The sequence below is a fragment of the Microtus pennsylvanicus genome, chromosome X, assembly GCF_037038515.1.
Source record: "Microtus pennsylvanicus isolate mMicPen1 chromosome X, mMicPen1.hap1, whole genome shotgun sequence".
Classification (NCBI taxonomy): domain Eukaryota; kingdom Metazoa; phylum Chordata; class Mammalia; order Rodentia; family Cricetidae; genus Microtus; species Microtus pennsylvanicus.
This window is the reverse complement of record NC_134601.1, coordinates 143755448-143776175: the sequence shown is the minus strand read 5'-3', so window position 1 is coordinate 143776175 and position 20728 is coordinate 143755448. Positions and strand designations below refer to the sequence as shown.

At 42.0% G+C, this 20728-nt stretch overlaps 1 protein-coding gene across 4 annotated transcripts in view; it reads left to right on the top strand.

Annotated features, from left to right (window-relative positions):
- Positions 1-1307: 1307 nt before the first annotated feature.
- The window catches only part of Slc9a7 (solute carrier family 9 member A7), a 172789-nt gene continuing 153368 nt past the window's right edge, over positions 1308-20728 (top strand). For 3 of the 4 annotated variants that reach the window (XM_075958425.1, XM_075958424.1, XM_075958423.1), the window contains exon 1: positions 1317-1784. In XM_075958425.1, coding sequence (XP_075814540.1) covers positions 1457-1784 — 328 coding nt within the window. In that variant the 5' untranslated portion in view covers positions 1317-1456. Of the gene's footprint in view, positions 1785-20728 lie in introns of all 4 variants that reach the window. The other variant, XM_075958426.1, reaches the window with a different exon arrangement.

Sequence of the window (20728 nt, the reverse complement as noted above, 5' to 3'; positions counted from 1 at the left end):
GTAGTCTTGGCTAAATGCTCACCTAGAGGAGGGTGGTGGTGTTCTGAACAGATTTCCTATCTTCTTCAGCAAACTCCTCTGGAGGAGAGAGCATGGGCAGTTGGTGGGGAGAGAGATTCAGTAAATGTGAATAGAGTGCTTGACAACAGGCAGTGACTGATGTGTTCAGCTTTCTTTTCTTTCTTGACTAGAGAAACAAGGTGGGTTGAAAACTCTAGTTATTAGGATTTCTTCCAAGAGGTTTTTATCTCTGAAGACCTTGTCATAATTCTGAGTTGGACTTGACCCTAATGTTCAAGTAAAGACTCACCTGTTTTCTGAGTTAACAGGAAGATAACATTAAAAGTATCATCATGATAAATTGCCCCTCCCACCCTCCTTAGGGCTGACCATTGGCCACTCTTCTCAGAATGGCAAGAGTTCTTAGTTCCCTCCAATTCAACCCTCTTTCCCGCAAGGAATTAGTTGAAGTCTAATGATGGAGTTATTTATTTCATCGCTCTCACCGATTGCCATTACCTATCCTTATTTGAATAATGCCTGGAAGACTCTGGGGGAGTCCCTATAAAGGTGACAAAAGGGGTCTCTCTCTCTCTCTCTGTCTCTCTCTCTCTGTCTGTCTCTCTCTCTCTGTCTCTCTCTGTCTCTCTCTGTCTGTCTCTGTCTCTGTCTCTCTCTGTCTTTCTCTGGCTGTCTGTCTCTCTGTCTGTCTCTCTGTCTGTCTCTCTCTGTCTCTCTGTCTCTGTCTCTCTCTCTGTCTCTCTCTGTCTGTCTGTCTCTCTCTCTGTCTCTCTCTGTCTCTGTCTGTCTGTCTCTGTCTCTGTCTCTGTCTCTCTGTCTCTCTGTGTGTGAACAGTAATATGATTTTGTAACTCCTGGGAGGCCCCACTTTGCTGGGCTCACAGAGGCCACACACCCGCGTGACACCAAACTCCTAGCGATGGCGCTAGGAACAGGACTGGAGATCTCGCAGCGAGTCAGTCCTAGCTGATGTTTCTTGCCAGGAGCAAGTGACCTCTGCAGTCCCTTTTAGGTAGCGTGAAGGCTACTACCCAGAAACTGGTTAGCAGACCCCAGACGGTCTGACCAGGTACTCCTGGACAGGACGGTCAGCGCGGCGCCACCAAAGGGCTGGCTGCCCGCCTGGCGGAGAAGGAGGACAGAGCCCGCCCCACCCGGACAGCCGGGTGGCCATGCTCTAGGCCAGGGCGGGGGGGTGGGGGACACGACGACAACGACGACGAACAGGTGCGCGGGCGGGGGGCGGCGCTTGGGGATCCTGCGCACTGCGAGCGCCCCTCCCCCGCAGCTTGGCGCAGCCCTGGCCGGGCGCTAGCGGCAGGAGGAGGAGCTGCGGCTGTAGCCACGGGCTCGGTCGGCACCGCGGGAAGCTGCCGACGACTGCGCGGGCTGTTGCTGGTCCCCGCGTGGAGGAGGCGCGGGGAGCCCCGGAGTCATGGAGCCTAGTGACGCGGCGCACCCCGGTCCAGGGAGGGCTGTTTGGACGCTGGCGCCGCGGCTGCTGCTGCTGCCACTGTTGCCAGTGTTGCTGGGTCGGGGGCTGCGGCTCGGGGCCGCGGCCTCCTCGTCTGGGGCGGCGGCTGGGGACAGCAGCGCCATGGAGGAGCTCGCCACCGAGAAGGAGGCGGAGGAAAGCCACCGGCAGGACAGCGTGAGCCTGCTCACCTTCATCCTGCTGCTCACCCTCACCATCCTCACCATCTGGCTCTTCAAGCACCGCCGGGTGCGCTTCCTGCACGAGACCGGGCTGGCCATGATCTATGGTGAGTTCCCTGCCACTGCCCGGCCAACATCCCTTGGGCGGCCGGCTGTGCTTCTCCGGGTTGCCGCACAGTTCTCCGGCTTCACTTCCCAAGGAGTTTCTTCTTTTGCGTTTCCAGCTGAGACGCCGTGGCTTTCCAAGGTCAACTGTCTGTATTTTTATGACTTTGTGCTTTGCTTAAAAGCATTTTTGTCCCATTTCAACGTTTCTTTACCAGGAACCAAGATGAAAGACACAGAGGAGATCTCTTAGCCCCTCTGCTTGATTATGTTTCTGTTGTGCCCCTCTCCATCAGCCTTGACCCCCTTTCCTACCCCAGTTTAGATCTGTAGAGGACACAGGGGCAGGAGGTGGGTGATTTCTCAGGGAGCTGTGCTGCGCCAGGGGACAGGCCCCAGAGGGGTGAGAAAGAGGTCTGAATGTAAGTCTTGACTTTGGGCTGCCCATGATGGTCATTCCAGGTAGGGGCTCACTTCTGAGGGCTGTGTTCTTTTTATCTCGTGTCAATAATGCCCGAGGAGGAATGAAGGGTGAGTGTGGTCTAGGACGCATTGTAGTGACCACTATGGCAGGCCTAACTATTGAGACAGGAATCCTTAATGTCCCTTGGGAAGTTAGACCTATTTCCTGGCTTTCTGTAAGCCAAGGGTAGCTCTTCTACCCCTAAATTGGTAACAAGGAGCAACTTTGAAGAAACATTTCTGAGTGTATGGAGGGAAAAGTGATGGTTTTGATTCTTTTGTTAAGGATGGGCTGATATCACTTTCCTTTCTGGATTGAATAGTACACAGCATGTTGCGTGGACAGGGTTATGACGGGGATAATAATAGTCACAATCTGAGTCATCCTTTTTTCTCTCTGTGCCTCCTGTCATTCTCTCTTACTCCAAACTGGAGCCAAGCATTCTTTTTAAACTTAATTCAGGGGTGTGGAAGCCCCAAACCAGCATTCTCCAATGAAATAAAAGAGCCCCCCCTTCAGAACTGTCTCCCAAGCCAGAGCATTATTCTTCAGCACAGTATACTCCAGTTTTTACCCAGGGATCCCTGACGAATAGAAATTAATCTTTAATTTCTTAACTTTAAATGTGTGAATTACCCTTGGTCCTGGACCTTTTGGGTCTCATGGTTCTTGGTTAGTTATTACTAATCAGGGCTTATGGCTACCAAACCCTTTCAAACAAATTGTATAAGGGACTAGTTAGGAGTCTTTCAGTTTGGAAGTAGTGACCTAAACAGATTTTGAAACCATAAAATCAAAAATCTAGGTGGTTATGGGAAATCACAAGTCTCAGGCCAGACTTTGGCCTCCATACTTGATCAAGGAGCCTCTGTAGTTTGTTTTAGTTGGTAACAAATCAGTGACATGAGGAAAGCATGTAAACCGAGATGTTTCCTGGGCAGATAGTGAATGAGGAATTGAAATATGCCGCCATCTTAGACGATTGCCTCAGAGCCATGCTGGAAATGAAGGACTGCCTTTGTATGTTTATACAAAGCTATGAGCATATATTTATCTTATAGGTCTCAGAACCAACTCCTTAAAGAACAGTGAGAAATAGGTAGTACATTTGACAGACTCATAAATGCATGCTCAAAGACAGAAAATAAATGGGGATAAAAATATGTGTTCTGAGGATTATTCTATGTTCATAGAATTCAGTAATTTTTATCTTTGGATTTTGTTCGAGACAGGGTCTTGCAGAGTAGCCTAGACTGTCCTGAAATTCACTGTGTAGCCTTGGTTGGCCTTGAATTTAGGGCAGTCCCTCCTGCCTCAGCCTTCTGAGTACTGGGATTGCACGCATGAGCTACCACACCCAGCTCCAGCCATCTTTATCATAAGGCTTAAAAACAACAGTAGGCTTTTCTTGCACTCATATATACTTCAGAAAGTCACCTCACTTTTTCAGTAATTGGGACCACATGCCAGTGTGCTCTTTCATTTTGTGGATAGTCATGTTATAAATCTCATGATATACCTGTGTCATTTTCTTCTATGTCTTTGGGTCTTCTTGCTGCTTTTAAATGTATTGAGAAATTTATTTTGTCAAAGTGTGATTTCCTGGGTTATGTCAAATATTAATATGTTGATTTGGGTTGTTTGTAATTGTGAGAAAACATTTCTTTCCAGGACATTTGATCTTCTGTTTCAATTCTCGATCAAAATCTGAATTCTAATTTTAATTGATTACTAAATTTTCCACTATGTACTTAAGATTATTAGAGTAATAAGGCAGGAGTCTCTGACTCTGCAGATGTGCCTTAGTGTACACACATGAACACACCTGTGCTCACACATGCATCTACCCACAGACAAAGAAATCTGATTTTATTTCTCAGTATCCATAGAGGAAGTGAGTAGTTGTCCTCTTGTCTCTGAGTAATAAAGGTCAGGAAGGCTTAGGGATATACTTGTTGAGGATCTGCTCTGCCCTGGTATGCATATTAATTTCTGGAAGCTACAATTTAACTTCAGAAATTATTATGAATAAATTTTTATGAATTAAAATGTTCAATTTTGAAATCCAAAACCCTTCAAGTTTGAAAAGTCTCTTTCCTGTCATCTATTTTATTGGCATATATTCATTGTACATATTACTGGTTTTCTTAAGAACATTTGACACAAGTAATTAATGTATTTTGACAGTGTTTTCCTCATCCCCTGCTGTCCTCTACTTTTTTCTCCTCCTGCTCTTTCCCTTTCTTCCCCCAGCCTTCCTAATGCTGTGACCCTTTAATACAGTTCCTCACATTGTGGTGACCTCCACCCCGAAATGCTACTTCATAACTGTAATTTTGCTATTGTTATGAATTCTAATGTAAATAGTTTTGGAGACAGAGGTTTGCCAAAGGAATCACAGCCTACATCTTGAGAACCACTGTTTTAGACATTCAAGCTTCTATTTTCATGTCATGAGTTTTGTTATATCTATAAAGTCTGGGATTCACAAATGAGAGAAAATATGCAATATTTGTCTTCTTGAGTCTGACTTAATTTACTTATCGTGATAATCTGCTACTGCACACCACATAATTTCATTATTCATGGATGAGTAAAATCCCATTGTGTATATGTAGCACATTTTCTTTATCCACTTTTTCTGACGACAGACACCTAAGTTGTCCCATAGTTTAGCTGTTGTGAGTCCTGCTGCAGTAAGCATGGATGTGCAGGGATCTCTTGTCTTGGAGTCCTTTGAGTAAATACCCAGGAGTTTCCCACCTTTTTCTATTGAACTGATATTTATTTTGAGAGGAATAGATTTAGTATTAAACAAATAAACTAGTATAGTTATAAATATCTATGGAAGTATATGTAATGGACTATTCATTGGTTTCCTTAGGGGACAGAACCTTGGTAGCTGTGACTTTTTTTTTGTTTTTTTGATTTTTCGAGACAGGGTTTCTCCGTAGCTTTTGGCTCCTGTCCTGGCACTAGCTCTTGTAGACCAGGCTGGTCTCGAACTCACAGAGATCCGCCTGCCTCTGCCTCCCGAGTGCTGGGATTAAAGGCGTGCGCCACCACCGCCTGGCTGGTAGGTGTGACTTTTGAGTGGAAGGGAGATGTCGTTATGTACTTATTTGTGCATTTTGGTTTTTGAACTGTAGAAGTGTAATTACCCAGTAGCATGTCTATGCCTCCTTTCTGTATCAGTTGTGATGTGTGTGCTTCTTAAATCACTGAATGTGACACCCACTTCTCCCTATTTATATCATGGTATGTCATCCCATTGTCCCCAGGGAGTAGTTATTTCGTTAGGAATTTACACCAATAGGTCTTGTAGCAGTAAGTATTTGTTTGGGTACAAAGGACCTAAAGACAGTAAGAGATTGTGAATGTTTAGCATTTGTAGTAAAAGACAAGTACTAAGGATAGTGCATTCATCCCTGACAAGAGGCCAAGGTGCTACTAGGCACAGTATTCCCAGACCTGACTTCCTAGGGAGTTTGAAAGCAGTCCCCAGACCTGAACATGCCAGCTGTAGATATCTGTGTGAAGCATTAGCAAGGCACCAGTCTAACCTGTTCCATTACACTAGGGAGCTTCCAGTTGTCTCTGTAGGTGATTAAGCACCATCCTGAAGTTACAGGGTCCTGCATGTCTGCACAGCCGAAATAACAAATTTTTGAGGCAGGGGAAGGTGGCATAAATAGCCTGTCAGTTAACTGTGGTTCTCATGTTTACAGTAGTTCTACTTCCTCTATAGTGTTTTTGTGACAAATGACGTGTATCCAAAATAATATCTGTAGACGACACTAGCCTGCCACCTGCTTCTTAATTCTCCTTTTTCCATGTCTGCCAGCTTTCTGAAGACTTATTGGTCAGCCATTGCAAAGTTTTTTGGGTTGTGGGTTCCTTGCTGCTGTTCTGTTGATGACTGTAGCTAGATTGCTAAGCACAGCCTGAGGGTAGACCTTCCAGACAAAGTATGAAAGGATCAAATATGATGTAGGAACATTAGTCTTACATTTGGGCATCTGTGTTGGTGAGATTCTTATTGCTTTGACCAAATACCAGAGAGAAACGACTTAAGGGAGAAGGATTGGTTTTATCTCCATGATTTCAGCCTGCCACAGTGTGGAGGGCTTAGTGGGTTTTCGTTATGTTGCCCAGGAAGTAGAGAGTGTGCCTGCTGCATTGGCTATTTCTCCCTCCCCCTTTTTATTTAATCCAGTTCCCTATCCATGGAATAGTGTTGCCTACTTTCAGAGAAAGTGTTTCTTAGATTATCCTCTCTGGAAACACCTTCACAGATACATCCAAAGGTACATTTCAGCATTCTAGGTGCTTCTCTGTCCAGTCATATGATTGATCATAGTTAACCCTCCTTTACAAGTTTATTGGTTGAGCCACAGTACACAAACACATCTCTTTCATTCATAACATTGCACCACTAAAGGCTCATAACTCATATTGTAAAATAGATTTAGTCCATCTCCAAAACCCCCAGTCTCAATAGTTCCAGCACTGCTTAAAAGTTCAAGTCCAAAATTTCCTCTGAACAATGAAATCAACTCTTAGCTGTGAGCCCCTGTAGAATAATGGCACAGAGGAGATTACCTATTCTAAAAAGGAGGATAGGGAAATAGAAAAGAAGGATCAGACAAGAGCAAGACTGCAACCCTGCAGGGAAACCCTCGAGCTTTATGTCTAGCACCTGTGGCATGTGTTGTGGTGTGCCATGAGGTCGGAGGACTTGGTAGCCCTACCCCTATAGCCTTGCTGGTCGTATAGCACATGGATTTTCTCTTGAGCTGGCTGTGCCTCCTGCTTCCAACCTTTCTAATCATCTCCAATATTCTGGGCTCTGCATTGCATCTTTTATTTAATCCTCCCAATTTCATACATTGCCCTCTTGAGGGCTGCCTGCTGCATATTACCGAGCTTCCCAGCTATTCCTTTGAAGTCTGGGAGGAAGCTTCAATGACTCTGAAGCTCATTCCACTTGCACACAAAACTAGAAAAGTGACAAACTCCCTTTGAGACTCCAATTTGGGGGGGGGGGTATGGTCAATTCCAAAGTTACCCTCTGTATTTTTTTCTCATTGTTTTGTTACAAAATACGTGGATTCTTTTGAAAGACTTGTTTGTTTTGTTTTTCTGAGAAAGGATTTCTCTGTGTAACAGCCCTACCTGTCCTGGAACTTCTTTCGTAGACCAGGCTGGCCTCGAACTCATAGAGATGCGCCTGCCTCTGCCTCCCAAATGCTGAGATTAAAGGTTTACACCACCTCTGTTTGGATTGAAAGACTTTTAAAAGTAGTTTTTTTAAAAAAAGATTTTTGTTTTCAATGTGTATTTGTGTGTATGTGTGTATGTGTGTGTATGTGTGTCACATGTGTGCAGGTGCTAGAGGTGGCAATAAGAGTGTGTCGTATTTGATGACGCTGAAATTGTGGGCAGTCTTGAGCCACCTGACATGGCTGCTGGGAGCTGAACTCAGATCTTCTGGAAATACTGTTAACTATAGAGCATTCTCTTCAATCCCTACTTTTAAATTATTTTAATCTCTTCAGACGTCATTCCTTTCTATGCTATATCTTTTCTTGGACCTTTAAGGTTTTCAGACTTGTCTTTTTCTTCTGATCCTCACTGTAAACCTGGCTAGGAGCTTCCAGCAGCATCCATTCTACATCCTGAAAGCTGCTACTGCATGCTGCTGCTTTAGAGCCTCTTTCTTCAGATGAATTTGTTCATTGTTTTTAAAGACAGTTTTCTATAAAAGTCTCAGGACATGTATAAAAGTATAGACAATTTGTTTGCCAGCATGTAACATGAATGTCTTCTGATCCAATTGCTAATAGAATCTTTGTTTCCATCTGAAACTTTGTAGCATTCTGTATGCATCCTGGTCTTCTGAGCTCCCACTCCACTCAGCCCCAAAATTGTGTTTACAGCAGTCTAGGCTTCTTAGTCCACAGCTTCAAATGTTTTCATACTCCTCTCACAAACACATTCCAAAGGCTTCTGAATCATATTTCCAAGTAGTCATGGCGACAGCCCTACTTCTCTAGTACCACGTTTCTGTTAGTAAAACTTTCTTATTGCTGGTTTTGAGAGAGACAACTTAGGGGAGGAAGTTTTGATTTTTAAATTTTATTTTTTTGAGATAGGGTTTTGCTCTGTGATGTCCTTCTGTATATGTGTTGCTTTTATTGGTTGATGAATAAAGCTATTTCGGCTATTGGCTTAGCAGAATAAAGCCTAGTGGGAAATCCGAAGAGAGAGAGAGAGAGAGAGAGAGAGAGAGAGAGAGAGAGAGAGAGAGAGAGAGAGAGAGAATAGGTGGAGTTGAGAAGATGCCATATAGCCACTGAAGGAGAAAGATGCCAGAACATAACCGGTAAGCTACAACCTTGTGGTGATACATTGATGAATAGAAATGGGTTAATTTAAGATGTAAGAGCTAGCTAGGAATATGCCTGAGCCATTGGCCAAACAGTGTTGTAGTTTAATACAGTTAATGTGTAATTATTTGGGTCTGGGCGGCTGGTAAATGAAAGCGCAGTCTCCTTTTACAGGGTTTCCTGTGTAATATTCCTGGCTGTCCTGGAACTTGCTTTGTAGACCAGTCTGGCCTCAAACTCACAAATATCCATCTGCCTCTGCCTCCGGGAATGCCGGAATTAAAGGTGTGCACCACCACACCCTGCTGAGGAAGGACTTATTTTGTGTTTCAGAAATTTCAGTTTATCATGGCAGGTGGTTCAGCTTACAATATTGTGGCAGGGCAGGGGTAGAGACACCGCACTTGTGGGGTTTTTCCTTTTTCTTTAAAAATATTTATTTAGCGTGTGTATGAATGTTTTGTCTGCATGCATATCTGTTTGCCACATGTATGCCTGGTGCTTGTGGAGGTCAGAAGAGGGCATCGGATCCCCCAGAAGTGGAGTTACATGTGGTTGTGAATCACCATGCGAGTGCTGGAGATTGAACCCCGGTCCTCTGCAAGAGCAGCTAGTAGTCTTAACCCCTGAACCATCTCTCCAGCCCTTCCTTCTTCCTCTTTTATTCCATCTGGATCTCCAGTCTATGTGGTGGTGCTACCCACATTCAGTGTGGATCTTAGTCCCTCTGGAAATGTGCTCAGAGACACACTCCGGTGCGCTCTACCTGTCCTAGAGGCTTGGCAGGCCGTTCAAGCTGCCAATCCAGATGAAATATCTGAACCTATGAACAAACATGGCCCACTTTCCTTCAGGTGAATCAAATATTCTCTGTAAAAGAGCCTCTCACCTCGGCCCAACTTTAGAGTAGTCTCACTTGGGTAACCCATGTCCCTGGGTTCAGGTGGTGGTCTGCTTCTTAGAAAGCTGCATGACTTTAGATGGGGAAGTTCTCTGAACCTTAGTTTCCTCTTTTGGGAAGTGGAGATAAAACTGCTTACCCCATGGGGTTAAAGTATTCTAAAAGGTTAAGATACAGTGTCTGATACTTAATAATTTGGTAAATATTAGTTTTCATTTTCACTTAAGACTTTGCGATTTCCTTGGAAAGTTTTGCTTTTTGAAGTTTACTTGTTCAGAAGAACCCAGATATAATTTTAAGATCTGTGAAGGCATAGTTAATGGTGAGGATAATTGCATAGTATTACAGCTTTTGGTGTGTTCTTTGCTAATACCTAGAAAAAAGTTGCCATTTGCCTACCTTTCCCTTTTGTCTAGCAGTGTCACTTCTTGCCCTTTGTCCTCCAGAAATTTGTGTTGACATATGACATTGAGTATTTGCTGCAGCAGAAAAAAAGGAATACCAAGCATGGACTAGTAAAATGATGCTGCATGTCAATTAAAGAATACTATACAGCCATTGAAAAAGAGATGCCCTGAGAAAGCTGGCCTTACCTCTTGTTGCCCACTGTAGCAAGAGAGCTGGCCCCTGCACTCTGGAGAGAGGGCCCCCACATTTCACCACAGGTGAGGATGAAACTACCCTGAGGGCATGCATGTTGGGGAGCTGACTCCATCTCTGCACCAGAGGCAAGTGGTCCCAGTGGCTCCATCTGGCCTGCCTACCTAACACCCAGGCCCACTAATGGGCCTTGGGTTGACCCACCCTAGCATCTAGTCCATCTCGATTCTGCTGGAGCTTGTGAAGGGACTGGTCCTGTGGAACAATACCCACAAGATCTCCCAGAAGAACTCTGGTGAGCATTCAGTGAGGATGCTGTACAAAAACCAGAGGCCTTGAACCAGACCAGTGACATTGCAGTGTACAGTTGCTCATCAAGCTGATGGGACAAAGGGATATATACTATCTGATACACTGAAGCCTCTAATGCCAAAAGGATGGATGAAGAGGTGATAGAGAGGCAGGAGAGAAGGAGAAGCTGAGATTTTGTTATTTCGGGTATGGCTTTTGTTCTTTTATGGTTTTATCTGTTTTTGTTTTGTGCTTCTTGTTTGTATGATTTTTTGTTTGCTTGCTTGCTTACTTTGGTTTGTTTTCTTTCATGGGAGAGTGCAACAGGGATGAGGGAGGAATACAGGGGGCGGGAAGTAAACAGAATTGGGGTACATGATTTGACATTCCAAAGATTCAATAAAGAAGTTTTTAAAAAATCAGGCATAGAGATAAGTGTCTGCAACCCTAGTACTGGGGTTGGACTGAGGCTGGCACATGTCCAGCCATTTTAGTCCAGTTCTTGAGCTCTGGGCTCAGTGAGAGACCTCTGAAAACTTGGAGAGAAAGCAGTAGGGAAAGACAGCTGGCGTGAACCTCCGGCCTCCATGTGCTTCCACACACACAAGCACATTTACACACATGCTGACATAGGAAGCATACCAAAATAAAAATTGCCTGTGCTCTTCTTAGCATAAGTGTCGTCCCCATGTGATCCTTTTTCCTTTATCCATTTGTCAGTTGGAGGGGAGGATTCCATGGCCCTAAGGAGTAGTAAAGGCACAAGATGGTAGGTACCTGATCCCTGATAACAACATGAAAAGCCAGCTTCTCCTTCCTCTGGCCCATGTCATGCATGGAAACGAACTTCTCTTATGTTAGATCATGAAAACATGGAATCGGGTTGTTTTAAGAATGAACATTATCATAATACAAATGTCCATACTGATTCATAGCCAGGATCAGGTAGCTTCCATCTTGTGCCTGATCAGCCTGTTGCTGTGCAGTGAAAAGTGCAACTAAGTTCCGGTTAGAAACAGGAGGCAACGCAAAGTGCTGGATGGGGTTATATAAAACATTCTTATTTTATACATGCTGTCTGTCTGATTCTTGGAGTGTTGATGTTGGAGCTTCAGCAGCCACATTGGATCAAGAGATGACCTTGAGAACAAGAAACACTTCTGGCAATATAATAAAGTAGGATTTTCCAGAGTCTTTGAAATCGTTGAGTTTCATGTTGGGCTTGGATTGCATACTTGTGTACTCTTTATGAGAGTGATGCAAGTTTTCTATTTGCTGCTGAACCGAATTGTAATGTTTATGTCAAGCTGTTAGTGTTACTTGAATTTAAATAGGAAACATGGGGTGTTTTGAGGAGCTGATGCAAATGTTCATAGCTACCATGCATATGGTACTTCCTGGAGTTCTACTGGAAAATGAAGAGTAGACAGGAGTCCAGAGAAATAGTTTGAGGAAAGCCTCAGGTTTTAAGCTCCACTTAAAGCACATTTGGTAACTGTTTTAGGCATATTAGGTGAAAAGGTCTAGAATTAAGACACAATTTTATTCATGGCTGTGACTTATTACAGTGAAAGGGGACACAGAAGGATCAGCAAGGGAAAACCTCATAATGAGTGGAGTCTGGAAGAATTTAGTTTGAGCTTCTCAAGTACTTCCATAGGGGAGTTGAGTGTGAGTTTGTAACTCCAGCTGCACAGGACTAGCTTCATCCTCTGGCAACACACACTCGCATTTCTGCTTCGGTAGGCTCTCTTGAGCCCTGCAGCGGAGGAGGTCTAATTCAGGATCATGTACATTCTAGGCAGCTACCCTACAATTGAGCCCTCTCTCTGAGATTTCTGGCACTCAGGTGGAAAACAGGTGTTTACTATAAATTGCATTTGTGAAAACAGTCTTCCTAGGACAGTATAACAGAACTTAGTGTTACTGGCACACAAATCACATTGTCTACCAACTAGCAGCATAGAGAACATTTCACAGACACAGTCCTAGGAACTATTGTAAGGATTGCTCATCTAAAGTAGTCCATTCCAGGGCTAGCAACATCAGGCCTGTTGTATGAACTTTTTTGGCTCCAAATAGTACATAATGTGTAGGGATTAACATTGTCAGCGCAATGCCTTTGAGAATCACTCTTCTCTATGATTCTCTAATGAAAGAATATTTATTGTCTAAATTTGGTTTTATTTATTGGAGTATTTGTTGTCTAAAACTGACAAAAGGATTAATTATTTTATAAAATGAGTATTATTGCCTAAGATACATTATGGGATATACCACAGTTGAGGGATACTGGGATTATTTTCAATCTGGAATGGTTATGACTAGGGCTACTATATTAGTTTTTGTGTGAATGAATGGAAGTTTTCATTTTTATAGTAAGTTATGAAGAACGAAGTTGCTGGGTAGTAGATTAGTCATTGGTTTCATTTCACATGAAAACTACCAAACTGTTTTCTAGAGCGGCTGTACAGCTCACCTAGCACCACCACACCCAGCTTAACCATGTCCATTTTTAGAACTAAACTTTTATATTGTCTGTTTGACACATGTCTAAAAGGCTATAGTTGACTAAACCCAGGTTAAAAAGATTGTCTCTTGTTTTCATCTAAATATGTTATACCTTTGCATCTAGATCTAGAATTTGTTTTCAGTTAGTTTTTGTAGATGGTATGACATTTTGGTTTAGATTCAAATTTTTTGTGTGTAAGGACATTCAGTTGTTTCAGTAATTTTGTTGAAAGTTGCTGTTTCTATTGAGTTACATTTGCATCGTTGTCAAAAATCAATTAGCTGTACTTATGTAGCTCTGCCTCTGAATTGTTCGTTATAGATCTACTAATCTGTGTACTTGTCTTTGCCAGTACTGCAGTTTTTTTTACTGCTGGTTTATAATGGCTCTTCCAATTGGATAGTGTGCGTCTTTATTCTTTCTTTGTGAGATTGCTTGAGCTGTTCCAGTTCTTTGACCTTCCCACGTCAATTTCATAGTCAGCTTATTTCTCTCTGCAAAATGTCTTGGTGGTGTTTTGATTGACATAGTCAATTGGTACTTAATTTGAGGAGAATGATCATTATAGACACAGCTCTTCACTTACTTAGGGTTTCTTTAGCATTGGGGTTTCATCTCAGCATTGCTTTCTAGGTTTTTTTTTTGAGACAAGGTTTCTTTCTGTAGCCCTGGCTGTCCTGGAACTAGCTCTGTAGACCAGACTGGCCTCAAATGTTTTCTAGTTTTAAATGTACAGGTCTTCATGTATTTGGTGAACTGATATCCTTAAGTATTTTAGCTGGCATTACAATTTTTCTTTTTTATTATTTTTAATGTCCAGTTCTTTGTTGCAAATATATAGACATATAATAGATTTTTGCACCTAAATCTTATATCCTGTAGTGTTGCTAAATTCACATTTTAATTTCAGTAGCTTTTTGATTATTCTACCAGATTTTATACATATTCAATCATATTGTGAATAATGATAGTTTTATTTCTCTCTAATCTGCAGGGTATTTCTTTTGCTCTTTTTTTTTTATTTTCTATGCAGTCCTGGCTAGCCTAGAACTCAGTCTGTAGACCAGGCTAGCTTCAAACTCATAGAGATCTGCCTGTGTCTGCCTCCCATGTGCTGTGCTTAAAGGTGGCATTTCTTTTTTGTTGTCTAGCCGTGCCAGGTAGAACATTTTATTACAATAGTAGAGCTGGTGTGCTAAGTCTTTTCTTGAACTATTAATGTTAACTGTGTATTTTTACAAATGTTTATCAAATAAAGGAAACACCTTTCTATTTCTACACTGCTGAGAGGGTTAGCAGGAGTGGCTGTGAGAGACTTTCACGTGCCCCTCATGTGGTTGTTGGGATGGTTGTGTATTTTTCATTTCCTGGTTATGAATACAGTATAGTATATACTTTTGAATAGCAAACTTTGGATTCCTTCCTGGTATAAACTCCACTTGGTTATGATGCACCACTCTTTTAATACATTATAGAAATGGTTTGTTAAAATTTTGGTTAGAATTTTCATGCTTACGAATGATAGGGTCTGCTTTGGTGTGTTGGAGTAACATTAGCTTTATAGAATGAATTGAATAGTCTTTTCTGCTTTTATTTGCTTGTTTGTATATTTTAGTACAGTGTCTAAATATGTAGCCCAGACTGGGCTCAAAGTTGTGATTTTGCTGCCATAGCCTTCCAAGCGCTAAAATTATAGGCATGTGCCACCTTGCCTGGCCTGTGTTTCATTTAGGGCTGTGTCTATTGCTTTGCCCTCCAGTTAAAGGTTTTTTCCCTGTAACTTGATTTGCCATGAGTGTAATCCAGTATGTTATTTTATTTCTTAAAATTCTTGTCCTTATACTCTGAAGTTCCATTTAGCTCTTATATCTCTGTTTAACTTTTGGAATATATGGGATATCTTATAATATGTTTTTAAATACCTGTCTTTGCTTTGTGCTTCTAGCATTTGGGTCAGTTTCACTTGACTATTTTTGTAGGTTTTATTTTCCTCCCTTTTTACATGCCCAGCAGTCTTCAAGAGTTTTTCTTCGTTGTACACTAGTCATTTTTGGCATCTAGAAATTGCTAGGTGCAGTACATTTGCTTGGAAGTGATTTGATCTTTTATGACTTGTTAGGTGTGTCTGAAACAATCATTGCTCATAGGCTGTTTCCCCTCACTTCTGTTGTACAGGGCCTTGGGAATCAAATATCCTTCCAGTTTGTTTCATTAGAGCCGCTCTTGCTGGGTGTATTGCCCTCTTTACATAAGTTTTGCTTTCCCTTCTTGTATGCATGTGAGAATCTGCCTTTAATACTTGAAGGAAAGCCCCTCTGGATTTCCAGAATTCTGTCCTTGTGTAGCTAGATCCAATGTCTCTGTGATGTTTGTGTCTGTACTCTTGAGCTTCTTGAGTTGGGCAGCTGTTAGGCTTCACTTACTCCCCCCTCTCTGTCCTGTGACCCTCAAAATCACTACAGTAGGCTGGGCAGTCACAGAATTTGCCTCATATTTTCCATCTCCCAGGGGTCATTGGCATCCACTACTTGATGGTTACTGTTTTGAAAACCACCATGTCATATATTTTGTGTAAAAAGGTATAAACCCTGTTCCATTTTCTATCTTGTCTGGAAGTAGAAGCTTTTGTTTATAAAGAAATTTTGATTCTCAGTTTTGAAACCCTGTACATGTACATTCTATCATTTGATATTTATTTTTCTTGAATTGTGAACTTTTTATGTATGTTTATGTGGTTAGATATGATTATGTATTTACAGACACACTTGAAGCAGGCTTACCATGAACTGTCTTTTTCTAGTCTACGACTCTCTTGGCTACATTTTAGCTCTGAGAGAACTAGAGAAAGAAAAGATTTCATTCAGAGGTAGGCTATGAACTAGCCACAATGATTCTCTTCAGTAGTATGAAGAAAAGAATTGTTTTTTTCAATGGCAGAACTGTGCGGATTGTTTATGACGGCATGGAAGAGAGAGAGACAAGGTGGTAATAGTGTGAGGACTTTTGTTTCTTTTTCAAGACAAGTTTTCTCTGTGTAGCCTTGGCTGTCCTGGAACTCACTCTGTAGACCAGGCTGACCTCAAACTCGCAGAGAAACTGTGGTGATTTTTATCCAGTACAGAGTAATATGGTAGAGGTCTGATGTGGCTGATGAAGTCTAGCCAGGAGAAAAACCAGCAGGAAGTTTAGTAGGAGGCAACTGTTAGATAAAAAATCAGAAGAATAAAGATGCCAGTTAGACTGTTGAAGCAGCTTAGAGATGACTACCAACCCCTGTACTAACACCAAAACAAGGTAGTTGTTTTTATTAGAACTCAGGGATAAGGCCTCTTGTGAGGACCTGGAATATTAGGAAGACATCTAAGCATGGGACCTGGAGAGAGGATTGTGTTGTGAGAGCTTCAGCTATGAGAATATGTAGCCAGGGAGTGCGAGAGCAAGACAGATGTGGAGGCTGACAGAGAGGGAGAGAGAATGGAGAGATAGAGGAAGAATTACCTGCCTTGGCTTCTCCTTCCCTACCACCTTCTCATTGAATGCATATAGGCAGCCACTTGGAAGGGGACCTTAAAACACACAGTCCCCCTGCCGTTTCTCCTTGCAATGTGTAGCAGAGCAAGAAAAGGCAGAAAACTGGCTGAGTCCCTTAAGTTCAAGGAGTATAAAATTCACCCTCAAGGGCTTCGTCTGCTGTGCCGTAGATGCAGTGTCTAGATATGACCAGAAGAGAGGAGAAAAGTTGTATGATCCAGGTCAGGAAGCATTATCTGTATTAGCAAACTTGGAAGAAAGGATTGGGTGCTGAGGCAGTAGCTGCAGCTACTCTAGAAGTTTCTGTAAAAGGTGAAGTGAGGTAATTATAACAAACATCTGTTTGGGTTTAATATGTTGAATCCATGCATTAAAGAAAATTCACATGAGAGGCTGGGGATATGTCTTAGTTATAGAGCATGCATGTAAAGCTCTGGGTTTGATTCCCAATACCACAAAAAGAAACAAAAATTCTCACCTGATAAGCCAGACCCAAAAAGAGGAACATGGGATGTACTCACTCATATTTGGTTTCTAGCCATAAATAAAGGACATTGAGCCTATAATTCGCGATCCTAGAGAAGCTAAATAAGAAGGTGAATCCAAAGACAAACATATAGGCATCCTCCTGAATATTAACCTTCATCAGGCGATGAAAGGAGACAGAGACAGAGACCCACATTGGAGCACCGGACATAAATCTCAAGGTCCAAATCAGGAGCAGAAGGAGAGAGAGCACGAGCAAGGAACTCAGGACCCCGAGGGGTGCACCCACACACTGAGACAATGGGGATGTTCTATTGGGAACCTACTAAGGCCAGCTGGCCTGGGTCTGAAAAAGCAGGGGATAAAACCAGACTTGCTGAACATAGCGGACAATGAGGACTACTGAGAACTCAAGAACAATGGCAATGGGTTTTTGATCCTACTGCACGTACTGGCTTTGTGGGAGCCTAGGCAGTTTGGATGTTCACCTTACTAGACCTGGATGGAGGTGGGTGGTCCTTGGACTTCCTACATGTCAGGGAACCCTGATTGCTCTTCGAGCTGACGAGGGAGGGGGACTTGATTGGGGGAGAGGGAGGGAAATGGGAGGCGGTGGCGGGGAGGAGCCAGAAATCTTTAATAAATAAATAAATAAATTAAATTAAATTAGAAAACAGAAAAAAAATTCTCACCTGAGTTATTTTTGTAAACTTACCTACCAATGGTATATTTTTTGAAATTTAGGGAGAGAATGTGGTGGTAGATAGGACAGAAGGAAGGACCTTTTATAATATAACTATCCATGCATGCAGTTTCACGTTCATATTAATCTGAAGAAGCAGAGTGATAGTCATTTTTGTTACAATGGCTTTTGTCATGGAGCCATGCTAACAGTGATACCCTGGCACTTCCAAATTATGAAATTACTCTGCTGGATGAACTCACTCAGGGAGACTGCATGGGGGAGGTACTAATCCCTTGGAATTGGTGTTATTTGCTTTTATAATGATGACTTCACATTTTTGCAGTACACGGACTGCTAGAAGATTCCCTGGTTAAAGCTGAGTTTCTGTGAGAGGCATCTCCAGGGTATAAGGGCTGCTTAGTCCCTGCTGTTCTTAGGGAGGACCTGACTAGGCCAGTGATGCAGTTCACGATGTTAAGGTACAGGGTTCGACCATTTTGTCCCCCTAAGATGCCAAATGGAAATCAAGAATTTTGTTTATTGCAACAGTATATAAGTTAATAAAATAAATGTTGTCTTTAATTGCAACTGGAACTGATCAGAATCCTTTACTAGATATTAATACTATTGGGCTTTCCAAATTTTTAATGTCTGTCTGATTAGCAGAGCATTTAGTGAACTGTTATTTTGTACAATTTACTTAATACACTCTTTCATATTGCAAATATCCAACCTTTATGAGGAAACCTTATTGAGAAAACCTTATGAGAGACTGTGGATGTGGCTTAGCCATATAGCATTTGTCATATATGTAAGGTGTAAATATGTATATGAACATACATACACACATATGTATTTGAAACTACTATACAGAAATCTGGTTGTGGCTCAGAGAGAGATAAGTAGCAAATGAAAGACTTTCTTGAATCCAAGCAGAAGCTGGGTGAGACACAGGTGGCAGATGAGCATTTGCTTACCCAGGGCAGACCTGCTGAAAGCTGGGTAAACCATTAAGAAGGTTAAAGCAGGATTTTAAGGGCTTGCCAGAGATTGGGGGTGCAGAGATTCTCATTCTAGGAGTCCCATCAGGTGCTTTTGATGAAGGTCAGAGAGAATCCTGAGAAAGTTTGTCAACACTGCCAAGATCTGCTCAGGTGTCTCTCCCAGCCCATCCCTGCCAGCTCCCAAGAATGCAAAGTCTTAATCCTTGGGACAGGAAAATATGGAGGGTTTTGGTGGAAACCCACTGGCCACAGAGCAGTACACTAAGTGAAATAATTTCCGCCTGACTCATCATTGCACATGGGGGATCAAGGACATGTGTGTTGTGGGTTACCAGCCCTAGACCCGATTCCATATCTGCCTAATGTTGAGGATTTATCAGAACGTCAGAGAATCCCCTCACCACCTATTACCAAGCTAACAAACATCAAATAATAACAATAATGGAATTCAGGTGGCTGCAGGAGAGAGCTGGGCCACAGTGCACAGATTTCAGAGTCAAGGGGAGATTCAAAGTTAAGGGAGGGAAAGAAGACACCGAGAAAAGTCTTGTGGCAATTTATCCTACTCCATAAAGATGAGGCATTTGAAAACGCCTGTACTCTGAATGTAACCATGGAAACCAAGGCTTTCAAAACCAGCCTACACCCTAATTGTATTAACAGAAAGATCAACAACAAAAAGATTGTCTGACAATGTTAAAATAGTCACTATAGGTTCATAATGTGTGGGTGCCTCTAAATAATATATTGTTTAGTTTTACCTAATTTTTCTTTTTAAAAATTGCCTTCTTTGAATCTTTATTGCAATATTTTTCTTTTGGGTTGAGGTTTTGCTCTGTTGTCCAGGCTATCTCTGAACTCCTGGGCTCAACTGACCCTTCTGCTTTAGACTTCTGAGTAGCTGGAAGAACAGGCACATGACAGGACTTTTTTTTTTTAAATGTTATTTTAAAAATAGATAATACATGCACATGATCCTCATGTAAAATAAATTCTCTTTATTTCTGCTTGACACTGTCATTGGCTTCTTGTTCCAGTGGCTTTGTTGTTTTGTTTTTCATAAATGCAAGCAAATAGACACGTAAGTGCTAATTTCCACCTATTATGTTACAAAAGGCTGATGGCCCTGCACGCTAATGTGGTTTTTCATTTCAGTTGTTCTGGTGTTGTCCTATTTCATCCAAGGAGTTGTTTCTCGTCATTCTTTAAAGTTTCACCATTTTCTGTCCTCTGTTGGTGGCCACTAGGGTTGTTTCCCGTGTTACAGTAAACAATACCTTGTGGATAACCTCAAGGTTGTTATTTGTGTTCAGGTGTATCATGTGGTAGAGGTCTAGAGCTGAGATTATTGTATTGAAGGAGTAATGGCTTATAATTTGGGATAAATATGGTATATTCTTCTCATATACCATATACTGAGATGTTTTTGTTATCATGAGAGAATAGTATCGTCCTGTTAGAATTTGCTTTTCTTTTATTAGCAAGAATGGATTTTTTTTAAGTTTACAGGTGATTCATATATTTTTCCTGTCATTTGCTTATAGTTTTTCTAGTTTTCATATGGGCTTTTTCTTTATTCTAATAGCTTTTTTCTGTGTATCAGGGAGGTTAACTCTCTCCATTATGAGTTACACCTTCTCTTCAGTTGGAACCCCGTCCACACACTGTTTATGTGTTCTGCTCCTCTAGACTTCTGTTGTTATCAGATTTTCATGTTTTAAATGATGTCTAGACTTTGTCATTAGATATTCTCCCACATGGTTACTCTTTGTTCTTACAGAGTAGCTAAAAAGTTCAGGTTGGCCCCTCTAAAACAGCATTTCTAGGCTTCCCATCCTGGTCTGTTGCTGTCTAATATCACAATAGTTACTCTTGAGACCCTTAGATTACATATTAAATGTGCTTGGGCCAGTGCCCTTTTCTTGCCCTTTTCCCCCCGCCTGCATTTTCCTGGTTCTTGTTTGTTTGGTTTGGCATGTGACTCTAGAATCAGTTTGCCTACCTCCCGGCCAAACATGTTTGGCATTTTTATTAGAAGAGCAGTGGATTTCTGAGCCAACATGGGTGGTATCATTTTTATGATT